This window comes from Podospora anserina, chromosome 5 (assembly GCF_000226545.1).
Source record: "Podospora anserina S mat+ genomic DNA chromosome 5, supercontig 4".
Lineage (NCBI taxonomy): Eukaryota > Fungi > Ascomycota > Sordariomycetes > Sordariales > Podosporaceae > Podospora > Podospora anserina.
In genome coordinates, this window is record NW_001914844.1 from 28,760 (window position 1) to 49,456 (window position 20,697).

The 20,697-nt window shown below is 53.3% G+C and overlaps 9 protein-coding genes across 9 annotated transcripts in view; 4 read left to right on the forward strand and 5 right to left on the reverse strand.

The window, feature by feature from the left end:
* Positions 1 to 525, forward strand: part of PODANS_5_3230 (uncharacterized protein) — a gene marked incomplete at both ends in the record, with an annotated part of 1,386 nt that extends 861 nt beyond the window's left edge. The window contains 2 exons of the mRNA XM_001904825.1: positions 1 to 188; positions 243 to 525. Coding sequence (XP_001904860.1) covers positions 1 to 188; positions 243 to 525 — 471 coding nt within the window. The remainder of the gene's footprint in view (positions 189 to 242) is intronic.
* A 762-nt stretch (positions 526 to 1,287) lies between these two features.
* On the forward strand, positions 1,288 to 3,255 carry PODANS_5_3240 (uncharacterized protein; the record flags this gene model as incomplete). Its single annotated transcript, XM_001904826.1, has 2 exons — positions 1,288 to 2,007; positions 2,086 to 3,255. 2 exons carry the CDS (start codon positions 1,288 to 1,290, stop codon positions 3,253 to 3,255), a joined length of 1,890 nt encoding a protein of 629 aa, XP_001904861.1.
* A 1,150-nt stretch (positions 3,256 to 4,405) lies between these two features.
* Positions 4,406 to 6,239, reverse strand: PODANS_5_3250 (uncharacterized protein; the record flags this gene model as incomplete). The annotated part of the gene is made up of 3 exons (XM_001904827.1): positions 4,406 to 5,550; positions 5,625 to 6,113; positions 6,194 to 6,239. The coding sequence occupies 3 exons, from the start codon at positions 6,237 to 6,239 to the stop codon at positions 4,406 to 4,408; spliced, it is 1,680 nt and encodes a 559-aa protein (XP_001904862.1).
* A 735-nt stretch (positions 6,240 to 6,974) lies between these two features.
* PODANS_5_3260 (uncharacterized protein) lies at positions 6,975 to 8,420 on the reverse strand (the record flags this gene model as incomplete). Its single annotated transcript, XM_001904828.1, has 6 exons — positions 6,975 to 7,335; positions 7,390 to 7,485; positions 7,565 to 8,015; positions 8,084 to 8,120; positions 8,179 to 8,198; positions 8,261 to 8,420. 6 exons carry the CDS (start codon positions 8,418 to 8,420, stop codon positions 6,975 to 6,977), a joined length of 1,125 nt encoding a protein of 374 aa, XP_001904863.1.
* A 1,444-nt stretch (positions 8,421 to 9,864) lies between these two features.
* On the reverse strand, positions 9,865 to 10,548 carry PODANS_5_3270 (uncharacterized protein; the record flags this gene model as incomplete). The annotated part of the gene is made up of 4 exons (XM_001904829.1): positions 9,865 to 9,970; positions 10,120 to 10,222; positions 10,309 to 10,419; positions 10,509 to 10,548. The coding sequence occupies 4 exons, from the start codon at positions 10,546 to 10,548 to the stop codon at positions 9,865 to 9,867; spliced, it is 360 nt and encodes a 119-aa protein (XP_001904864.1).
* A 614-nt stretch (positions 10,549 to 11,162) lies between these two features.
* On the forward strand, positions 11,163 to 11,687 carry PODANS_5_3280 (uncharacterized protein; the record flags this gene model as incomplete). The annotated part of the gene is made up of 2 exons (XM_001904830.1): positions 11,163 to 11,537; positions 11,601 to 11,687. 2 exons carry the CDS (start codon positions 11,163 to 11,165, stop codon positions 11,685 to 11,687), a joined length of 462 nt encoding a protein of 153 aa, XP_001904865.1.
* A 339-nt stretch (positions 11,688 to 12,026) lies between these two features.
* PODANS_5_3290 (uncharacterized protein) lies at positions 12,027 to 13,443 on the reverse strand (the record flags this gene model as incomplete). Its single annotated transcript, XM_001904831.1, has 2 exons — positions 12,027 to 12,833; positions 12,895 to 13,443. The coding sequence occupies 2 exons, from the start codon at positions 13,441 to 13,443 to the stop codon at positions 12,027 to 12,029; spliced, it is 1,356 nt and encodes a 451-aa protein (XP_001904866.1).
* Positions 13,444 to 14,441: 998 nt separating this feature from the next.
* On the reverse strand, positions 14,442 to 16,187 carry PODANS_5_3300 (uncharacterized protein; the record flags this gene model as incomplete). The annotated part of the gene is made up of 1 exon (XM_001904832.1): positions 14,442 to 16,187. One exon carries the CDS (start codon positions 16,185 to 16,187, stop codon positions 14,442 to 14,444), a length of 1,746 nt encoding a protein of 581 aa, XP_001904867.1.
* A 2,395-nt stretch (positions 16,188 to 18,582) lies between these two features.
* PODANS_5_3310 (uncharacterized protein) lies at positions 18,583 to 20,046 on the forward strand (the record flags this gene model as incomplete). Its single annotated transcript, XM_001904833.1, has 1 exon — positions 18,583 to 20,046. The coding sequence occupies one exon, from the start codon at positions 18,583 to 18,585 to the stop codon at positions 20,044 to 20,046; it is 1,464 nt and encodes a 487-aa protein (XP_001904868.1).
* Positions 20,047 to 20,697: the final 651 nt, after the last annotated feature.

Consider the following 20,697-nt stretch of genomic DNA (forward strand, 5'->3'; position numbering starts at 1 on the left):
GAGGGGTTTGAGGAGCATTTGAGGGATTGCAGGCCGGTGACGCCGGATTTTGGTGGTTTGCGTGACCCGTTGGAGAATTATGCGTTGCTGAGGGAGTGTGCGCTGGCTACGGTGCCGACGGTGGGGGTGATTGACACGGATGCTGATCCGAGCTGGGTTACGTATCAGATTCCGGCGAATGACGATAGGTGAGTTTTTCTTGAATGAGGGAGATGGATGGGTTGCTAATGATGGGAGAATAGTTTGCGGTCTGTGGCTCTTATTGCGGGTGTTTTGGGGCGGGCTGGTGAGAGGGGGCAGCAGAGGAGGCTGGCGGATGCTGAGAAGGGGGTTGTGAAGTGGCAGACGCCCAAGGATGTGTTTAGTTTTATCGGCAAGGTGAACGCCAAGATCAGGAGGGAAGCCGAGGAAAAACAGGAGAATATGCAGAAGGAGACGGGAGGGCTGAAGCCGGCTGATTTGATGACGGAGGATGAGGTTATCGCTGAGATGTTTGGTCAGGGGGCTGTTCCGTCCAAATACTAGCGGGCGAGTGTTCCTTTTCTGTATCAAAATTCAAGATGAATGTGTATTTTAGAGGCTTTTGTATGTACATGTAAAATAGGAACAAAATTGGCACACTTGCTGAAAGACAACAAAATAACAGCTCCTCAGGAGGCGTGATGTCAACAAATCACTGTCGATAATGATTGTAGTCGTTGATATTGTCCTGGCAGCTGTTCGTCTCATCTTGCCGGGCTGTCAGCTGCCACCAGCCAAGACCATGACTAAGCCCCCCTCCCCCCAATGCGGCCCGAAATCTTCGCAGTATCCCCTTTCCAGCGAATTTCCCCTCACCAGGCACAAATCATCACCACGCACATTTCAGCACAGCAGACACGTTCCCGTCACGTCACAGCCAACACCCTGCCGCCGCACTTCGGTCGTTCTCGTCACGCCACACCGGCATTCCCCCGTTGATTGGGCACGAACCGGCCCGACATCCAGGAACACACCCACCCGTCCCTGAGTCGTGCTGTTCAGGTACCCCTCCAAACACTCTCTTCTGCTTTCCAGGTACGGGTGTTTCAACTTTTGGGAATCTAGGTAGGAGAAGGAGGAGGAGGAGAACCGTTGTAGGAAGAGAAGAGGAAGACAATACAAGATGCATTTCTCACCATGACCATTCACATCTTATCCAAAAGTACCTCAACAGACGAACAGGATGCTAATAACTCACATCTGACCCGGCACAGACGGACGCTGCATTGAACACCGTCCGGACCGAACATAGCCTGCCAAGAAGCAATGCCGGCCATTCTGGAGGACCCAGCCGCCCCGACCATCTATCGTATCTCGGGCGACCCTCCGTATCCGGATCCCGCGAAGCCTACGGTCCCGGCCTCTATTGTCCCTCGCCATGTGACACTTAGAGACCGGCAGACCGAGGCCACCGTCATTCCGTTTGCATCCCGGGATGAGGTACCCGAGTCATTGCTGCGCTATCTCAGCGACCAGTTCAGCAAAGAGATCGAGGGCGGTGATACCTACCCCATGATGGAGCCCATGTCGTTTGACAAGTTTGCTGCCTACTGGTTCCAGAACTTTGCCGGTATCATGCTGCTGGGCAACATTGAAAGCGCTGCCGATGTGATCGAGGGTAAAGACTGGTCCAAGGAGTGCCTTGGCACTTTCTACATCAAGCCCAACTACCCCGGCCGCAGCAGCCACATCTGCAACGCGGGCTTCATCGTCACTGATGCCTCCCGCAACCGTGGTGTTGGTCGGCTGATGGGCGAGACGTACCTCGAGTGGGCTCCCCAACTGGGCTACAAGTACTCCGTCTTCAACCTCGTCTACGAGACCAACGTGGCCTCGTGCAAGATTTGGGACGCCCTCGGCTTCAAGCGGATCGGCCGGGTCAAGGGCGCCGGCAACCTCAAGAGCCACCCGGACCGGCTGGTGGACGCCATCATCTACGGGCGCGACCTGGGCGACGCGGCGGGCGGCGCGGGCAACGAGGAACTTGTGAGTGAAGAGCGTTTCGACAAGATCAAGTTCTACCTCAAATACGGCCGCTATCCGAACGGCGCTGACCGAGCCGAGAAAAGCAGACTCCGTAGCGCGGCGACACACTACAAGCTCCTGGAGGGCGACGTCTTGATGCTCAAGGATAAAGAGGTCATCTCGGACCCGCAGCGGCAGTACGAGATTGCGCGGACGGTGCACAACCAGGCCCACGCCGGCATCAACAAGACGACGGCGACCATTGCGGAGCGGTACCACTGGAGCCGGATCAAGGAGACGGTGTCGGATGTAATTAGGAACTGTACAGAATGCAAAGAGCTGGGGAAGCCATCATCATCATCATCAGCTGCTGCTGCCGCTGCCGCTGCCGCTGCTTCACAGTCTTCGCAAACAACAGCTGCCCAACCATCACCTGCTCTTGCCGCCGTCAACGGCATAAAACGACCCAGTTCTGTAACACTACCTGGAGCTCCCAATCCTAAACGGTCGTCTCCCAGTCCCACTGCTACAGCTGTCGTCGTGGCCGCCCCGTCTTCTTCCTCAACAACAACACTACAGCAGCAGCCAAGGCCACCAATACCCGACCCGCCCCACTTGGGGCCGTTTACCGTGCCAAGGCAACAACAACAACCTCACCCACCACCGCAGTATACCGATCCGACGACGATATCGCTTTTATCATCAGCCAGTCACAGTCACGGAATCGACACGGGTTCGGGTCCTAGTGTTGATGCGGCCATGGGGGGGGCTGGGCATCATGATGCCCACCATCAGCACCACCATCCACATCACCATGTGCAAGTGACGGATGTGTACCAGCCTATTGATCCGCAGATTATACAATCTTCTTTGCACCACCATCATCATCATCATCATCATCATCATCAGCAGCAGCAGCAGCATCACGATGACGGTTTGGTGCACCCGGGGTATTTATTAGGGGATGTGCACCACCCGCATCATCATCATCAGGAGCATGATGAGACGGATGCGTTTCAGGCGTTGATTAACGCTGGGGCGGAAGAGGAGGAGGTGGAGGAGGAAGAGGTTGTGGGCAGGAGGACGAGGGAGGAGGTGGAGGAGGCGGTGGATAGGGATTTGGAGATGTTGATTGAGGAGCCGGTTGAGGAGGAGGATGAAGGAAAGGGGAGAGGGGGGAAGGAGGAGGGGAGTTTGAGTCCTAAGGGGGAGGTGCCAGCTACGCCTGTGCCGACCGAGGTCGGGGATGAGGGGGGGAGGGTTGGGTAGAGTGAAGGCGGACGGGGTGGGTAAATATGTTGGATTTTGTTAACACAGCAACAAAAAGGGGGTTGGCGGTTGGGAAAATAGAGTTTTGGGGATTCAGGGGGGCGGTTAACTACCTTGTGATTTTTTGGCTACGGATATTTTCACGGGATGATTAACTTAACATTTTGTAATAGAGATTATTTCATGAATTATGTTGTGTTGCTTCCCTGGGGGTATCTTGCTCATGGTGGTTGGATATAGAAGAGATGGGGGTTGATTGGCGGGTTCCAAACTCAGCCTCAAAGTCTTTTCCCAAGTCGAGTACCACCAACCCACCATCCTAACTACCTCTTTCACGCTAAAATGTTTCTCAATATTGTCTGTACACATGTTACCGACACTTCGTGGGAAAAGCGCAAATGTCTTGTACCACCCACCATCCCAACTCCCTCTTCCACGCTAAAATTCTTCCAGATCGAGAGCATCGAGTACAGATAATTGAAATAAGAGCATCATCCTCGGTAATATCAAACCGTCGTTACATGCATATGAGATGTTACACACGCCTCAGAGTTCTAGATGCCAGGAAGGTTGGGCGTCTGTTTTTCAATGATGATATCAATCAACGATGTCGACAAAGGTGATATAAACACTATCTTGCCCATCGCAAGCGATCTTCTCTCATAAATACCTCTGGTTTGTAGGCAACATTATGCAAGATGGACATAGTAACACTCCAGGCACAAGACCTTATCAATATTTTCTGCTCTAGGAATCCGCATACCCGTATGAAAGCACCTTCATTAACTAGTAATATATGATGTAAATTAGAACCGTTGAATCGGTTGGTTGGCCCATGTACTGAGGACTGGTTGAACTTAGCTTTGATATTGCACATGGTATTGATGCTGCTTGAAACGAATACCTATCTCGTCATGCAACCCAGCTTTATACATCTTTATCGTATTCCACTCCTGAGTAGACATCATGCACAACACACATTGACCGCTGCATAATACCACAGGAGAGACTGCCATTACTTTAACATCTTTTATTACCACATTTGCCATGTATATAACACGCAAAGAATCTAGGTATCAACACCCCATGCTCATGCAACAACCCCCTGTGTTCCATCACTTTTATCTACAGCCCGCTTTTCCAGCCCCCTTTACCGCCTGGGCATACCCCTTCCACGCCCCCTCCCACCAAGTGCCCTCTGCGCATCACCAGGACGCAGAGCAGCACCTGGGGCCTGAGGAGCCGCGCTCTCCTCGTTTCTAATCGTCTCATCCACGCCCAAAATCAAGCACGCAGCCTCCGTGGCAGCCTGAATAGCATTGATCTTGACCAGCGCAGGCTCCCAAACAAATCTCTCCATCATGTCTGTTGTGCCCTCGTTGACAAAGTCAACACCCGCCCAGGTGTTGCCCCTTCTGTGCTCGACTCTGAGTCTGTTGAGGATATCGGTCGCGTCGAACCCGGCGTTGTCGCAGAGCTGGCGGGGGATGACCTCCATGGCCTTGGCGAAGCTCTTGATGATGGCTTGCTGCTTGTGGGCTACGTCGCGATCGGCGAACCGGTGGAGGTAGGCGGATATCTCCATTTCTGTGGCACCACCACCGCCAACAATAGTCTTGTTGCGGATGGCGCGCTTGACAATCATGAGGGCGTCGTGGAGAGAGCGCTCAACCTCGGCGATGAACTGCTCAGCACCACCTCGGAGGACAAGAGTGCAGGTCTTGGCGGAGGGGCAGCCCTCAAAGAAGTTGAAGCGCTCGCCACCGATTTGTCTCTCGTCGAAGGACTCGCATGTGCCGAGATGCTCGGCGTGGATGTCGGAGCAGGTGCTCTGGATAGTGGCGCCGGTGGCTTGAACAACACGCTCCATATCATCGGCGGACACACGACCAGCGCAGAAGATGTCGCGATCAGCGAAGTATTGGGTAGCCAAGTCACCGATGGGGAGCTTGGAGAGGACAACCTTGGCACCGGTCTCATGGAGGGCTTCGAGCTTCTTGAAGATAATTTGCCATTCGGCGTCGACGATGGCTTGGTACTCGGATACGTGCTCGACGCGGACCTCGGCGTTGTCCTTTTCGGCCTTGAGCTCGAGCTCGACGTTCAGGCAGACAATCTTGGGCTTCTTGAAGGACTTGGGCTGCTGCTCGAAACCGGCGTAGGAGAAGGTCTTCTTGAAGGCGACACCGTTTACGAAGAGGGAGTCGGTAAGGGAACCGCCGGGGATCTTCTTGATGCCTATTAACTTTTCGTTGAGGTCTTCTTGATCGAGGGAGAGGACGGCGTCGACGACCACTAATGAGAGAAACAAAATATTAGTACCCCTGCCCTGCTGCTGCCTATTGTGTACCCAGAAAAGGGGGCCTCACTCTTTGTGAAGAACTCGGTGTTACGCTTGATAAGCTTGCTGGTCATGGCGGTGGCAGCGAGCTTCTCGAGTGTGTCTCTCCTGTTGCCCTCGGATGTGTTGACCGCAATCTCCTTGATCTTGTTCACCGCCATGGTCGACGCTCTCCTGAGGCCCTTGATGATGATCTGTGAGCTGACCCCATTCTCAACATGCTCCTTGACCTCCTTGAGGATCTCGCCGGCGAGAACAACGACGGAGGTAGTACCGTCACCGACTTCGGCGTCTTGTGACCGGGCAATATCGACGAGGATGCGGGCGGCGGGGTGGACAATGTCCAGGAGCTTCATGACGGTGGCACCATCATTGGTGATGGTCTGCTTGCCGTTGGCATCGACCATGAGGAGATCACCGCCATAGGGGCCGAGAGTAGACTTTATCGTGGCCTGAACGGCGAGACAGGCGTTGATATTGGAGATGATCTGGCCCTTGCCCTGAGAGGTGTCGGTCCCTGCGCAACAACACAAGCATCGAGTCAGTGGGGGAGGGGACAACGGTGAGCGGATCGGGAAGGAGGGGTTGTTTTCTAACCCTCTTTCAGGACAATGATGGTGGGTGTTTGGCCTCCGAAAGACATCTTGTGGCCGGTGTGTGAAGGTTGGGTCTCTTTGGTCTGGTCGTGACGGAACTACAAGAGTCGTTGCAAAGGGGGTGTGGTGGTGGGTGGAACGCGCGCCGTTGGGGGGGTAATTTGATTATTTCGTGGAGCTTCCCGGCCTTTGGGTCCCAGAGCTCCCAAAAAAATATCGAAGCCTTGCTGCACTCCGCCTGCCAGCGACTGCCAGAGACGCTTGGACGCTGTAGCCAGAGACGCTTGGACGCTGTAGCCTGTGCACGGGCCACCTCCTGAGTTGTTTGACCTCCTGAAGGTCACATGTTTTGTCATGTGAGCTCCTCCAAGAGAACCCCACTCCCCAGAAGCTGATTTCTCTGCTCCACTTCCCCCAGAGTTTAGGATGAGACACTTGCAGGGCCAACCTGACTTTGACTACTGACGTTACGTGCCAGTCACTGTACACTCTCTCCCTCACCACAGAATAATTGAGATACTAAAGTAGGTTAATATACGTTGAAGGATAGTCTATAGGCCTATCAACCTACTTTTGATATATAGTTTATAGTATAATATGGGTTAACTTACTTTAGAGTCTCAATTATTCTGTGGGCAGGGTGACTCTCTACGCAAGCAGGATCACGCAATCAACACAAAAGAGACAAGCCATGTCATTGTAAGAGTAACCAACATTTCCCATCATTATCCAACCAAAACCCATTACCCAAGATACCCAATCTAATTTTCCCAATCCCATCATTATGTCTTCCCTGAATCGGAGCCCAGGGCACTCTTCTCAACAACCTGAACCGACGACTCATCCGTCACTTGCTTTTGATCCGCCTTCTCAACATCTGGGCCTGTGGCCTTCCTCCTCCACCAAGCCCTCTGGTCAGTGATGTCTTGGCTGGAATTACTCTGATTATCCGGATCGGTAGAGCGGAATTGGAGAGCGTTCGGCTGCGAGCTTAGCTCCCTGCCTCGTCGGAATGTCAACGTAGCAGTCAGTCTTTCCTCGAAAGCTGAGCTGAAGACGAACATGTTTGGAAAGAAGCGCCGGAAGAAGGCTCGGAGTGATGGGAGACAGGCGCAGACGATTCCAATGTCCATTTCGACGATGCTAGATGTTGTCAGCCCAACCCATCCACAGATTCCACTTCTTGTCAGTACTCACCACCAAATCAAGTTTTTGACATAATGCCATGAAATATCCGTTTCGTTGGCTCCCGTCATCGCAGTCACCATGCGCATGGTGCTCACACCGCAGACACTGTAAACTGTTAGCCCCCTGAGTTTTCCCAACACAACCCTCCCCACAAACAACAAGCAATGACTGGAAGAGACCTTACAAACCACCCGCCATCAAAATGCCCACCACACCCACCTTCCTCCTAATCCCCACCCTCAAATCCCACAGCATCCAAATCGGCATCACCAAAATTATGAAATCCGTCGCCATGTTCAGTATATTAGCCGAATCAAACACCGCCTGCTGGTTGATGCACGTGCCCCCTTCAATCGTCCAGTCCCAGTAATACTGCATCGGTTTGCAGATGTACAGAAACAGAAACGCGTTGGGGATGGTGTACCCAACCACAAAAAACATGACCACGTAAACCGCTATCCGGAACTTGTGGTTGGCGGTGGCGAAGCGGAGGTAGAAGGACAGAATGGACATCTTGACGAAGAGGGTGGTGAGGTTGTAGGTCATGGCGCCGCCGATCATGCCGAGCTTCATCATGGATTGGAACTTGGGGAAGGGGAGGTCCCAGATGTGGTTTCCCATGCCGAGCGTGGTTTCTGTTTTTGGGGGGTCAGCTTTGTTTGATCAGGATGATGGTGGTTGTCTTTAGAGACAAAAGACGTACGGATGATGCAGACGGTCGAGTTAGCAATGGTGAAGAGCTATCAGGAGTGGTCAGTTGCCATGTCTGTCATGATCAAAAACAAGGGGTGTCCGTACAAAGGCGACGATTACCAAGTCTATCCATCACCAAGGTCAGCAAACTAGGTAGGTGTGTGGTTTGTGTGAAGGGAGATCTCACAATCATCTGGATGCCATTTTCGAATGATATGGCTGGCTGTGTACAACCTCGGGACCAAAAAGCACAGCGCAAGAACTGGAAACACCACAGCAACAATAACGAGTCTGTAGCCGATCGACTCGGGGTTGTCGTAGTTCGGTATTGGAGCTGCGGGATCCATCCTTACTATCCTGACCTAGCTTCACCATACGCGTCTTCTCGTTGGTAATGTCGGCACCCAAGTCTTCAGCAACAGTCTGGGTTGTCCGTGTTCGTATAGTCGATAATAAACGAGTGTCAGATCTCCTCTCCTACCTCAAGCAAACCTGCAAGTCGTCACTCAAATCCAAACACAATATATCCTCAATAAAATCCCCAAAAGATTGACAAGAAGTTACAAAGTGAGAAGAACCTGAACTCTCCTCATGTCCCATCTCAGCGGGAACCACCCACCCTAAGTACTACACTAAACAAGCCCATCCGTCCAAATCCCCCAGCCGCACCCCCCTACCCATGTCCATCATCCCCAAGATCTCCAGACCGGTCCCTCCCTCTCGATCTCTTGACGTAACATAACGCCATCTCATTCCATTCATCCCCTTCTTTGCCTGCCGCAGAAAACAACCCCAATTCCTTCACAACCAAACAATTTGCAATTAATGCGCAGCACCATCGGCACTAACCCCCGGCAGGGGATAGCTTCCTTCTCCGGCACCCCCGGTCCGGACCCGGTAGGATCACCTACCCCCGGATTGGATCCACCAAGCGAGCAAGCCAAACGGGCTTGTTGGTTCGCTAAGGGATTTTCTGGGAATTTTAGAGAGAGAGAGGAGGGTCTGTAAGTCGGGGAAGAACCAAAGAGCAAGCCACCTCCTCAGCCTTGGGTTGTGAGGATTTCGCGGACACGATGCTTGGCTCATGGTGGGCTGATTATTACGATGGGAAACGTATGACGCGAGTTGAGTATCAACACAGACGTTCCTCTCGAAGATTTACTTAATGGATGAGTCTGGATGCAGATTGCCACTGGCGACGACAACTAGAAGATGCCTGCTTGATGAATTCTTTGGCCCATGGCAAAGAGATCTTGAGGCTGCAGATGTTCAAAATCATTTGACCAGAAAGAGCTGAGGATGTGACAGGCAATGGACCGCTGCTGAGTTGAGACAACCTGCCCGACCACTCCGACCAACTCAACTTGAAGCGTCGCGCAGTAGCGGTGCTCGCCAGCGAGCGACCTCTCTGAAAATGGCTAAGCTGGACCCCGAGGCCACAAACCCTAGGCGAAATCCAACAAGGTGGATGTCTAATAATATCCGGAAGAAGCCGCATCGCAGCAGGCAGACCGTATCCAAATGATCAAGTGGCGACCAAGTCTCTTCCAGGGGCGGCAAGGCAACAAATGGTTGGTTCACACTCAACAAGTGCTCTGAATTGGTGACTATGGCTCTAAATGTGTTCCCATTGATGAGCTGAAAGGAAATCCCTAAAAGCCCTCATTCCTTTTCCGTGATCGCCAGTTTGCTGTGCAAAAGTGAAATCATGATATCATTGCTCCCGGAACATCAAAACCCAGAGACCGTATGCCACCAGCCCAAAACGCCGACCTAGAAGACACTGGCCATTTAGGCAGTCTTAGCACCCTGGGTAGGGGTGACCTTCTTGCCGTCCTTGTTGTAGCGGACACGCGGGGGAGGAGCACGGTTGCGGCGGCCCTCGCGGGAGCGGACACTAGAAGCACAAGTGTCAGCGGGAGACTGTTCTAAAGTCGGGGGGTATACTCTTCTGCGCGGGAAACGCGTTCGACCAAGGAATCTTCTCAGCCGCCCTCGTCGTCGTGAAGACAGACGTGGTTGTCCCCGCCAGTTGGACAAACGTACCGGACAATCTTGCCGTGAATGGCGCAAGAGACGCAGTACTGCAGCTTGAGGTACATCTTGGGAACCGTGTACTCGGCGAACACCGAGGCGTCGGAGATATCACCTGTGAAGTCGCAAAGTCAGTCTGGGTTTGTTCTCGATCGGGTTGTTGTTGTCATGGTGTGGTGTCCCCAGCGCGTGTATACGTACGGATAGCCGCAGACTCAACCATGTTGCGGATGGTGAACCGCTTGATGGCCTTGTCCTTGGGAGTGCATCTCGAGCAGTTGGAGCACCGGATGGGCTTGACGTGGCCGCGGCCTGTGAGGAATAGAGTTAGCGATGATGTCCAGGTCGAGGTCGAGGTCGAGGTCGATGTCGACGAAGGCGATGAATGAAAAGTCACATACCCTTCTTGTTGCGGCCGTTGTTCTTTCTCTTCTTGACCATCTTGACGGTATTCTTGATGCACTGGTTCTCAAGAAGACTGATTGTGTGGAGGAAGAGGGCAGGAATTGGGAATTTCAACTTGCCCTCCAAATGCTGCGCAGGTGGTGCCCCACTTTCCGCTTGTGGTGGACCGAGCTCCCCAACGGGCTTTTTGCACAGGGCAAGTGGGTTGCAAAGCCCTAAATTCGCCGGCCATAGTCAGCTGACCCGCACCGCGTAAAGTGTGGGGCCCACCTGTCCAAAAGTTCAAGTCTGAGAGCAGCGGCACCTCAAATTCTCAACTCCTCCATCAGCGCGCACTTCACAACATCTCCAGATTGCTGAGGAAGACACTGTGTCTAGGTACGTCTGGTTGATGTTGCTGAGCTTCTCGCGCCCCGGCACCCTTTTTTTCATCATCATCTTCACCATGATACCCAATCTTGTCATCGCGGCAGTCGCTGTGGGAGGCGACCCTTGAGCGGTTGTCTGCATGCTGGTCGCGCGCAATCCTCAAGATAGCCTCTTTTTTTCCCTCTTCACTTCGTTTCTCTCGATACCCGCCGGGGCGCAGAAGTCTCTCTCATTCTCTCGTCTGCGTCTAACATATCCTTACCACTTCTCAGTAGGCAATCATGCAGATCTTCGTGAAGACCCTCACGGGCAAGACTATCACCCTTGAGGTGGAGTCGAGCGACACCATCGACAATGTCAAGGCCAAGATCCAGGACAAGGAGGGCATTCCCCCTGACCAGCAGCGCCTGATCTTCGCCGGCAAGCAGCTCGAGGATGGCCGCACCCTCTCCGACTACAACATCCAGAAGGAGAGCACCCTTCACTTGGTCCTCCGCCTCCGTGGTGGTGGCAAGAAGAGAAAAAAGAAGGTCTACACCACCCCCAAGAAGATCAAGCACAAGCGGAAAAAGACCAAACTCGCCGTCCTCAAGTACTACAAGGTCGACTCTGACGGCAAGATTGAGCGCCTCCGCCGCGAGTGCCCCAACGAGAGCGTATGCCTTCCCCTCCCTTTTGTTTCTGTCCCTCTCAACACAGTCTAACTTTTCTCTCTCCAGTGCGGTGCCGGTGTCTTCATGGCCGCCATGCAGGATCGCCAGTACTGCGGTCGCTGCCACCTCACCTACGTCTTCGAGAAGGCTTAATTGCCCAACATCAACAAAAAGAAGGCGAAACATGGGACTGGGACGGAAAAGCATTGAGCTAGGAACGGGGCTGTGACTGATTTTCTTCATCGGCGTTTATGTACCTTTAGATAGGGGGGCATATTCTGGCTCTGACATGGCGAGGAAATGCGATTTGGGATGCGACATGATCACGATATCTCGGCTCTTTGATAGAGAGTTCCCCGTCATCGTCTGCGTTGTGGTTCTGGAAAGGGTCGCAAGGTAGCAAATCCTAACCCCATCCCCATGATTCTTTTCGTTCATTATATTTGGGTGTCTCTGTGCTTGTCTGTTTTATTTGTCTTGTCCTGTGTTACCTTACAGCCCATTCCTCAAGTTATCGTACTTGGTATCCGGATAGGTGACGCAGTTCTCCTTGTACTGCAACGCTCCTGGCCCACCAAAGGTGTCAACCACGTTGGCGATCAGACTTTCGGGCCCTTCCTTATCAGCTGAACTCTCCCACCACATGCCACCACCCAAGCCCCTGTCTACGACATACTGCGCCTTTCTTCTAGCCAAGGGAACAGTATCATAGCTCACCATGGTCCTCGTCCCGGGGTGGTAGCAGTAGCTCGCGCCCGCCTCATGATCATACCTCTCCTCCGACCCCTCCAATGGCAACTTCTTGTAATCATGCACACCATTCTCCCACGTCCCCTCGCCCACACCACTGTAGGGACCGCCGGGGCCGTCAGTCTGCTGAAAGGCCCTCCCGTACAGTGGCATCCCCAGCACGATCTTGCCCGGATGGACACCCTGACTGACATAATGGCTCACCGCGGCGTCGGTGCTAAAAGGGGTAGACTGCGGGTTGTGAGGGGAGGGGAAGAGGTTGGCCTGGTGGCCGGCGGTGGAGTCCCACGATCCGGCGTAGTCGTAGGCCATCAGGTTCCAAAAGTCGAGGTACCTGTCCATTCCGGGGAGGTCCATATTCTGGAGGTTTTGGAAGCCGGCGGGAGAAGCGACGGTGAGTTCGAAGTGGGGTCGGGAGGGGAGGGTGGAGGAGTAGGCGTCGAGGTGGGAGCGGAGGGTGGAGAGGAGGGAGACGAGGTGGGAGGCTTCGGTTTGGGAGGAGGGGTATTCCCAGTCTATGTCTAGGCCGTCGAAGCCCATGTTTTTGAGCTGGGGGAGGGTGTTAGAGGGGGTTTGGGTAAAGGGCGTGGAGTGATTAAGGGGGGCTTACAAGGTCAACGGCGGTGCGCGCGAAATTCTCACGGCCCTCCGGGGTGGAGGCGGGCTGTTTAAAATTGGAGGAGTAGGTCCATCCTCCGATTGACAAGAGGACTTTGAGATTGCGGTTCCGGGACTTGAGGATGTTGAGCTGCTTGAGGCAGCCGTAGAGGTTGGTGCCCGAGTCGTTCCAGGAGTCGCCTTCCCAGTGGATGTCGGTGTCGGCCCAGGTGTCGGTGAGGTAGACCTCTCCCGACTCGGGGCGGACGTTGGCGAAGGCGTAGAGGATGTGGGTGAGGTTCTGGACGGGGAGGTCTTGCGGGCGGTGCTTGCGGCCGTAGATGGCCCAGTTGACGAAGTAGGCTACGCTGCGGTAGCCGGGGGTGACTGGTCCGCCGCCCATCTTGGGAGAGTCTTGTTGGATGGGGGACGTTGTTGGGTTGGTGAAGATGGTCTTGGAGAGGAGAACGGCGGCGCTCAGGAGGAGGACAGTTAAGGAGGTGGCTATCAAGATGGGGGACCGGCGGGAACGGGAGGTGTGAGGTGTTCCAGAAGACGGCATATGGGGGAGGTTATATAACAGTAAGCCGCTTTGGGGGGTCGGCGGTTTGTTTGTCTCTGCTGCGGAACGGATAGGAATGCCGGGGCCGAGAGGGAGCTGATGGCGGAGACCAACTTGGCAACCAACCCAAGGAGAGGGGCCCGGCTGTGTTCTTTTATTACAGCGGCGGCGGCACGGGGGTTACAAGGAAAGCTACGCACTTGAGACGCCACTTGACGCGTACTGCTTATGGGTTCAACGGCACGAATGGTTAACAGAGATGCCACGCAATTCCAGGTGGGATTTTTGATCAGTTTCCAGGGCTCTTCAACCAAGCAAGTTGGGCGGGGAGAGACCCTGATGTCATGTCACGACGCTTGAGCTGAGGTGCCAGAGCCAATGGTCTCGGGGCCCTGTCAGGCGGGGCTGTCTAGCTTGATTGGTGGGGTCTGTGGCTGAAGAGCAGGGCAGCTTAGGTGCCCTGGCTCTTGGCAGCGGCCTCCATCAATCATCAATCATCAATCACAGAACAACAACTTCTCCATCAAATATGTGAAAAACAAAATGGCCAAATCATGGTATTACAGTAGTACGCCCAAACGCCATTCTCCCGCCATTTTACCTACCTAACCTATACTCTTACCACGTCGGGAGATGTGACAAGGGCTGTATTACAGGGCTTGGAACAGTAGTTCAATTGCAGTAATAATCTTCAATGGCCTCGAAGTCCATGATGAAGAAGAGAAGAAGAAACTTGGAGTAGTACAGTGATCCTGAACGCGTATTTATCTCCCATCAAGCGGTCCGTGCCTCCTTAGCCTTAGGCCGCTGCCAAGTCCTTCAATATATCACTGGGCCAGCAGCATTCCCGCCATGCCTTTCATTGACTGCTTCACTTTCAACAAATGGCTCACAACGTGCAGGTTGCCGGCGACTGGGCCGTGATGTGGCCGGTTGGTTGTTGGCCGTGTGACATTATCTCCCTCCTTCTCATGCTCGCCCACGAGCTCTGAATGCCTTCAAGCCTCCACTCGGGAGTCCTTGGGTTTGCGGGGTTGCTGTGCGTGAAAGGTGCGGACAGCTGCCTTGGCTCCGTCGCTGTAGAAGTGCTCAAAGGGTTCCCAGGTCCAATGTCTCCTCTGAGGCCATCCTTCCCACTTGACCAGATACTTGACTTCATCACCCATCAAGGTCGAGTCCATCACCTTTTCCACTTGATAGTCTTCTGCCTCGACTGGCGCCGCTTCTCGCAGGACCTGGTCTACATCAGGCAGTGCCTGACCGCCAGCGCGATAGGGCTCGGCGTGCACTTTCGGCTTGTTCCCCAAATTGCCAAGTGAGTATCCGAGGATATCCTCCATCTCCTCGTCGGTGTCAGTTGGCGAGCTAAGAGTTGAGTCAGAGGAGTAGCCAGCATCGCCAACTATTTCAATAAGCTCCTGCTGTTCAAGCGCCTCTTGAACACCAGAAACATAGCTCCTTGAAGCCTGTCTGTCGATCCGCTGGCGTTTCCTGATACCAGAGGACACCTTTGATAAGCTGGCCGGTGAATATGTGGCAAGTTTGCCTCTAGTCCGTCTGTGTCTTGGACCTGACCTCGAGGTGGCCCCTGGCCTCAAAGGTGACGGCCTAAAGGGATCTGGCCTCCCGGGATCTGGCCTCCCGGGATCTGGCGTTACGGGTCTCTCTGGTGTCGAAGGAGGAGAGGAGAGGGGCGAATCTGAGTCACTGTCCAGTGGAAGCTCGCGTTTCTGGTCCAGCGGAAGGACGGGGAGAGCACGTGTACGTGGCTTGTTGGTCGCCGTATCCGCATGGCCCTCGGCTTTGTGCGCAATGGGATAGAGGTTGCAACGACACTGCATTTTGAATTTGTCGAAATAGCTTCGTCCGTAGTTGACGTATATCTCATGCCCCTCCTCGATTGGCCTGAGGGCTTTGAAAGCCAAGACTCTGATGCCGCCGATGGTCTCAGGGCTGCACGCGACGTTGGGGCGGCAGTGGTGGTTGATAAACCGGGTCCAGTTGCCGTACATTCCCGCATCAATGTTGTATGGGTACTCGCCGATATGGTCGTCCATTTCGTAAACGTAGGCGCTGTTGGGCACGTGTTCGCTGTCGTGTTTACATATCATACCGTAATAGATGCCAATGATTTCATCTTGCTCCACATCACGACCGGGCTTCATGAAGGCGCCATAGCCCCGGTCCGGCGTCATGCGGATGGCGATATGATCTTTAGCCCACTCGGCCAACTGGTCTCGGAAGGGGGCGTAACAAGTGTATTGGTTGCACTCTTCGCTATCTGGTCTGTACCAGCTGTGGCACACCAAACACGTAAACGCATAATAGTGTTCCCCAAAGGGCGACATCAAACGACTGATACCATCGGACAGATAGTCGGCGTTGGCTCTGCGAATCCGAGTGGCGAGGGTGGGCACGCGCAAATCAAAGTCGGTGTACTTGACGAGGTAATCTCTAATCTCGTACACCTCGCGATCTTCGAGGGGGCTTGTGGATTGATAATCTTGACTAGTGATTTGGAAGAGCTTGGGAAACTTGGTGGGATCTGAGTGGAAACCAAGGGGCATAAGGCTGAGCATGAATTGATAATCCTCCTCTGACATATTGTTATTGACGAAACCAGCACGCAACATAGCCGCCTCTCGTATAGCGCGCGTTTGCCGCGGAGACGTGTCTGCCGGCCCTGACGTGTTTGTAGGCGGCTGATACACTTCATCGTCGTCGCTGTTGTTGTTGCGAGGCATCGTGAATGATTAGGGATCTATAGTGTGTCGATACTAATAATTGTACAGATACCTGATCTTGTACAAGTCTGAAGCTGCTATATGTCCGATTTCGAAAGGTTCAATGGACAGGACTGAAATTCTCCAGGAATTCCCAGATGGAACCTGGTTTGACTATGCTGATATTGAAGGCGAAACTGCTGGGTCATAGACATGGAGTCTTCATCTTGAATGACCGACGGAAACGGAAGGGTTATGTAGCCGTCTCTATCTCTTTGTTTGAGGTCTGCATCGAGTTCACAATGCATTCATTTCTACAGGAAAACATAAAGGGGTTCCCGCGGGATGCACATGGATAAAGAGAACCGAGATACATCTAGAGACAAAGGCTTCCACTTTTGGTCTGGTTCATAGGACCATGAAGTCTTCAAATACGTTTAGCGGAGTTCTGTTTCTACTCTGCTCTGTAGGTGTAAGGTACATTGAGCACGCAGTCGAGTCAAGCAATTGGTATTCGGCATTTCACCACTGCTGAGTTACCGTGAGATCACCCCTGAACATCCCCTGACTTATCGACTACGTACATAGGTACGTATCTATATCTGGGAACACTCTGCGCTAGTACCCCCATGATATCCTTAACTCGCAGGTCTTGGAAAAGTAGTACAATCTTTTCTCTCCTCGTACAAGTACTCACACCTTTCTCCTCTGTCCTCTCCCAATCAAACCCTACCAAAAGCTCCAGCACCCTCCACAACCCCTTTTCCTCCCTCTCCCCTTATTGACGGCCCCTAATTCCTCCTCCAACGCCAAACTCTCCTTCTCACCCCCCACATCTTGATGTGAACGAGCAGGGCTGAAAATCGTAACAGCCTTCTTCCCTCTCAAACGAGGCTCATCAGAAGTATGCTTGTCAAAATGTGCCGTAGGAGGTTGCTGAATCTCAATCTGTATGCTCTCCCTCTTTAGAATCCTGACCTGTGTTGCCTCCTCCTGCCTTGCCGTTGAAATTTCCGTGCTGCTAGTACTGTTTCTTGACTCAGACGTGACAGTCGGTGGTGGCGGTGGTTCGAGCGTGATGGACGACGAGGCGGTTCTGTTTTCTGTGACTGGTGGAGGAGGTGGTAAAACAGCAGCCCGAGGGCGAGGGGTATATCCCATCATGAGCGACATCAGGCTTGGTGGAGATGCCAGGTCGTTGTTTTCTGCATAGGAGGAGGCCATTGTTGGACTTGGAGATGGAATTTTTTCGGATGGCATGGGAGAATGTTCACATGGTACGGTTGGAAAAAGAAAAGGTTGAAGATGATCTGATCACCAAACATCCAAGCGCGCGGGAAATTTCTCAAAGATGGAAATCTCCGCCCTCGTGAGGGAGTCCGATCCGAGGCATGATCAGAACACACCACATCCCAACCCCTCAGGCTGGGCAAAGAAGTACAGGTGCCCAACCGAACCGACCCGAAGGGGCGTTGCTGCAGGGCCGAGGTTTAAACGCGTGTTTTGACAGGAGACAGGTCATGGGGTGTATATGCAGCAGGATAAATTACCCCTTTTTTGGGGGGGCGAGTGGCATTCCCCCACTGCAATACCGACCGGCTGTTTACAACATTGGCGCCTGAAGAAAATCAACATGGAGATCAACGGCATGCTCCGGTGAAGAGAAATTCTGAAGAGGCTTGTGTTTCTCCTTGACATTTGTCTTTGAGATCTGTCTTTGTTCGAGTCTCGGGACGCATTGTCTTAAATATCCGCAAAAGGCTTCAAAACCCATGCAAAGTTTCGAGGAACATAACAAAGGAAAAGGACTCTTTCATGTTGTGAATGAACTGCAGCCTGCGTTTACAATGGGGCTGGAGTCGACTAGACCGGAATAAGAGGCTCTGGCTTTAGGGATTCCCGAGGACCTGGTAACGATTGGGATAATGTCATAAGTCTTCAATTGATCGATATGTAGCGCGGAAGTATGTCAGCAAAATGGCAGCTTGAATTATTACTTCAGTCCTGTCACGGTAAGAGTCTCCGGCTAGGTATGTCTTATGCGCTTGATGTTTCAACGTGGACGTCCTCTTTCGCTCGGCTCCGAGTTCCCCGAATACAGTTAGAACTTCAATTGCACGATGGAAGCTTCCATCAGTGCGGTCGAGGACGTTCCGTAATTATGGCTAGGCAATCCACAGTTGTGTTACTTGGTTGGTGGAAAAGTTTGGAAACAAATAAACCCGGTAAAGGGGAAAGTCGGGTTGGGTTGTGGTGTTGGAGAACAATACTACCCTCGTGGATATCTTAGCGTTAGTGAAACATACCAACCATACTCATATAGATCACTATAAAATCAAATCATCCTCACCATCCAGGCCTTAACCATGATGTTCGACACTTGAGGCTCAAGTGCCTCCCTCACCCCTCCAGCACCATGGCACCCTCCTTCCTCCACTTCGCCACAGGCATAGCCCTCCTTACAACCACCGCCCACGCCGACCTCACCACCACCATCGATGCAACCTCCAACCGCGGCACCTGGGAAGGCTGGGGCACCTCCCTAGCCTGGTGGGCAGCCACCTTCGGTCACCGCGACGACCTAGCAGACATCTTCTTCACCCTCCGCACAACCCCCCACCAATCCGTCCCCCTCCCCGGCCTAGGCTTCACAATCGCCCGCTACAACCTCGGTGCCACAACCACCAAAACCACCATCCCCCCTTCCACCTCCATGAAAACCTCCCCCTCCATCATCCCCTCCCGCCTCATCCAAGGCTTCTGGCTCGACTGGACCTCCTCCCTTCCAACCTCCCCATCATGGAACTGGTCCGCCGACCCAAACCAACGCTCCATGCTCCTCAAAGCCTCCTCCCGCGGCGCCACCACCCTCGAGCTCTTCTCCAACTCCCCAATCTGGTGGATGTGCAAAAACCACAACCCCTCCGGTTCCGACGACGGCAGATCCGACAACCTCCAATCATGGAACTATCAAAACCATGCTGTCTACCTGGCCACAGTGGCGAAATACGCAGCAGAAAACTGGGGGGTGAGCTTCACATCAATAGACCCATTCAACGAGCCGTCAGCAAACTGGTGGAACGGCAAGACCGGCACGCAAGAAGGCTGCCACTTCGACGCCTCCACCCAGATCGCCGTGGTGGGGTATCTAAGGCAGGAACTGGACAATCGGGGGTTGAAAGGGGTGGTTATTTCCGCCTCGGACGAGAGCCATTACGACGAGGCGGTTGAGACGCTCAGGAAATTCGAGGGCAACAGGACTGTGATGGAGGCAGTGGGGAGGGTGAATGTGCATGGGTATCAGTATGAAAAGGGAAGGAGGGATGTGCTGTTTGATATGGTGAACAAGGCGGGGAAGAAGCTTTGGCAGAGTGAATATGGGGAGGCGGATGCTACCGGGGAGAGGTTGGTGAGTAATTTGCTGCTGGATATGCGGTGGTTGAGGCCGATGGCGTGGGTGTACTGGCAGGTTTTGGATGGGGGTGGGTGGGGTTTGATTGACGCGGATAATGACAGGAAGACGATCGGGCAGGTGAACCAGAAGTATTTTGTTCTCGCGCAGTTTGCGAGGCATATCAGGCCGGGGATGAGGATTTTGGATGGGGGGAGTGATTACGCTGTTGCGGCTTATGATGAGAAGGCGAGGAAGCTGGTGATTGTGGCTGTTAACTGGGGGGAGGCCCAGTATATCAATTTTGATCTGGGGAGGTTTGGAGCCGTTGGGTCGAATGGATCGGTGGTCAAGAGGTGGGCGACACAGATTGGGAGTGGCAGTCGTTATGTTGAGTACAGTGATACTCAGCTTAGTGGGAAGAAGTTCTGGTCAAGATTTGAAAAGAAGATGGTCCAGACTTTTGAAGCGACGGGTGTTGTTCTGTAGATTGATTGATAGATACATACCTACGGTTGTTGCCTTGCTTCCCTTGAGATTCTCCCAGCAAGAACCACGGGGTCAACTATGAACCTCAAACCTCATAAGGTGACTTGACATCCCTCCAAGTCGAATCATCCGCTCTTTCGGCCTTGTACTCGTTCCAGAATCACTCAAATGCCTGCCGACTGTACATGTCTTTCGGGGGACCCTCTCCGTCGCCAAAGCGATCCAGGATTGCGCTGTTGTACTGATGCAGGCCCTCCAAATGCTGAACGAGGAAGGGCTTTTTGTCCTTGCGTGCAGCAACCACAGTCCCGACGTTCAGTTACCACCCCAATGGCGCAAACCCGAACTCGGGATCAATATCATCCATGTGACAGGCTGATTGTCAAGATGACACTGTTCAAACGAGAAATGTTCCAACCCGGTGTACCACAACAGGAATTTCGAGAAGGCTGGGCGAAGGTGCGACGTCCTTCGTAAAGACATCATGGTCCGAGTCAATCTCGATGGCGTACCAGAGGTCTTTGCCGTAGTCAGCTAGCTGGCCGACGGCGCAGTTGATGTTGACTGCGAGAATTCGCGGCACTTCCGCGCCGACATCACTAAATCAAGCAACTTCAGAGCACAGGTAAGGCCAAGCTGGATAGGGTATCT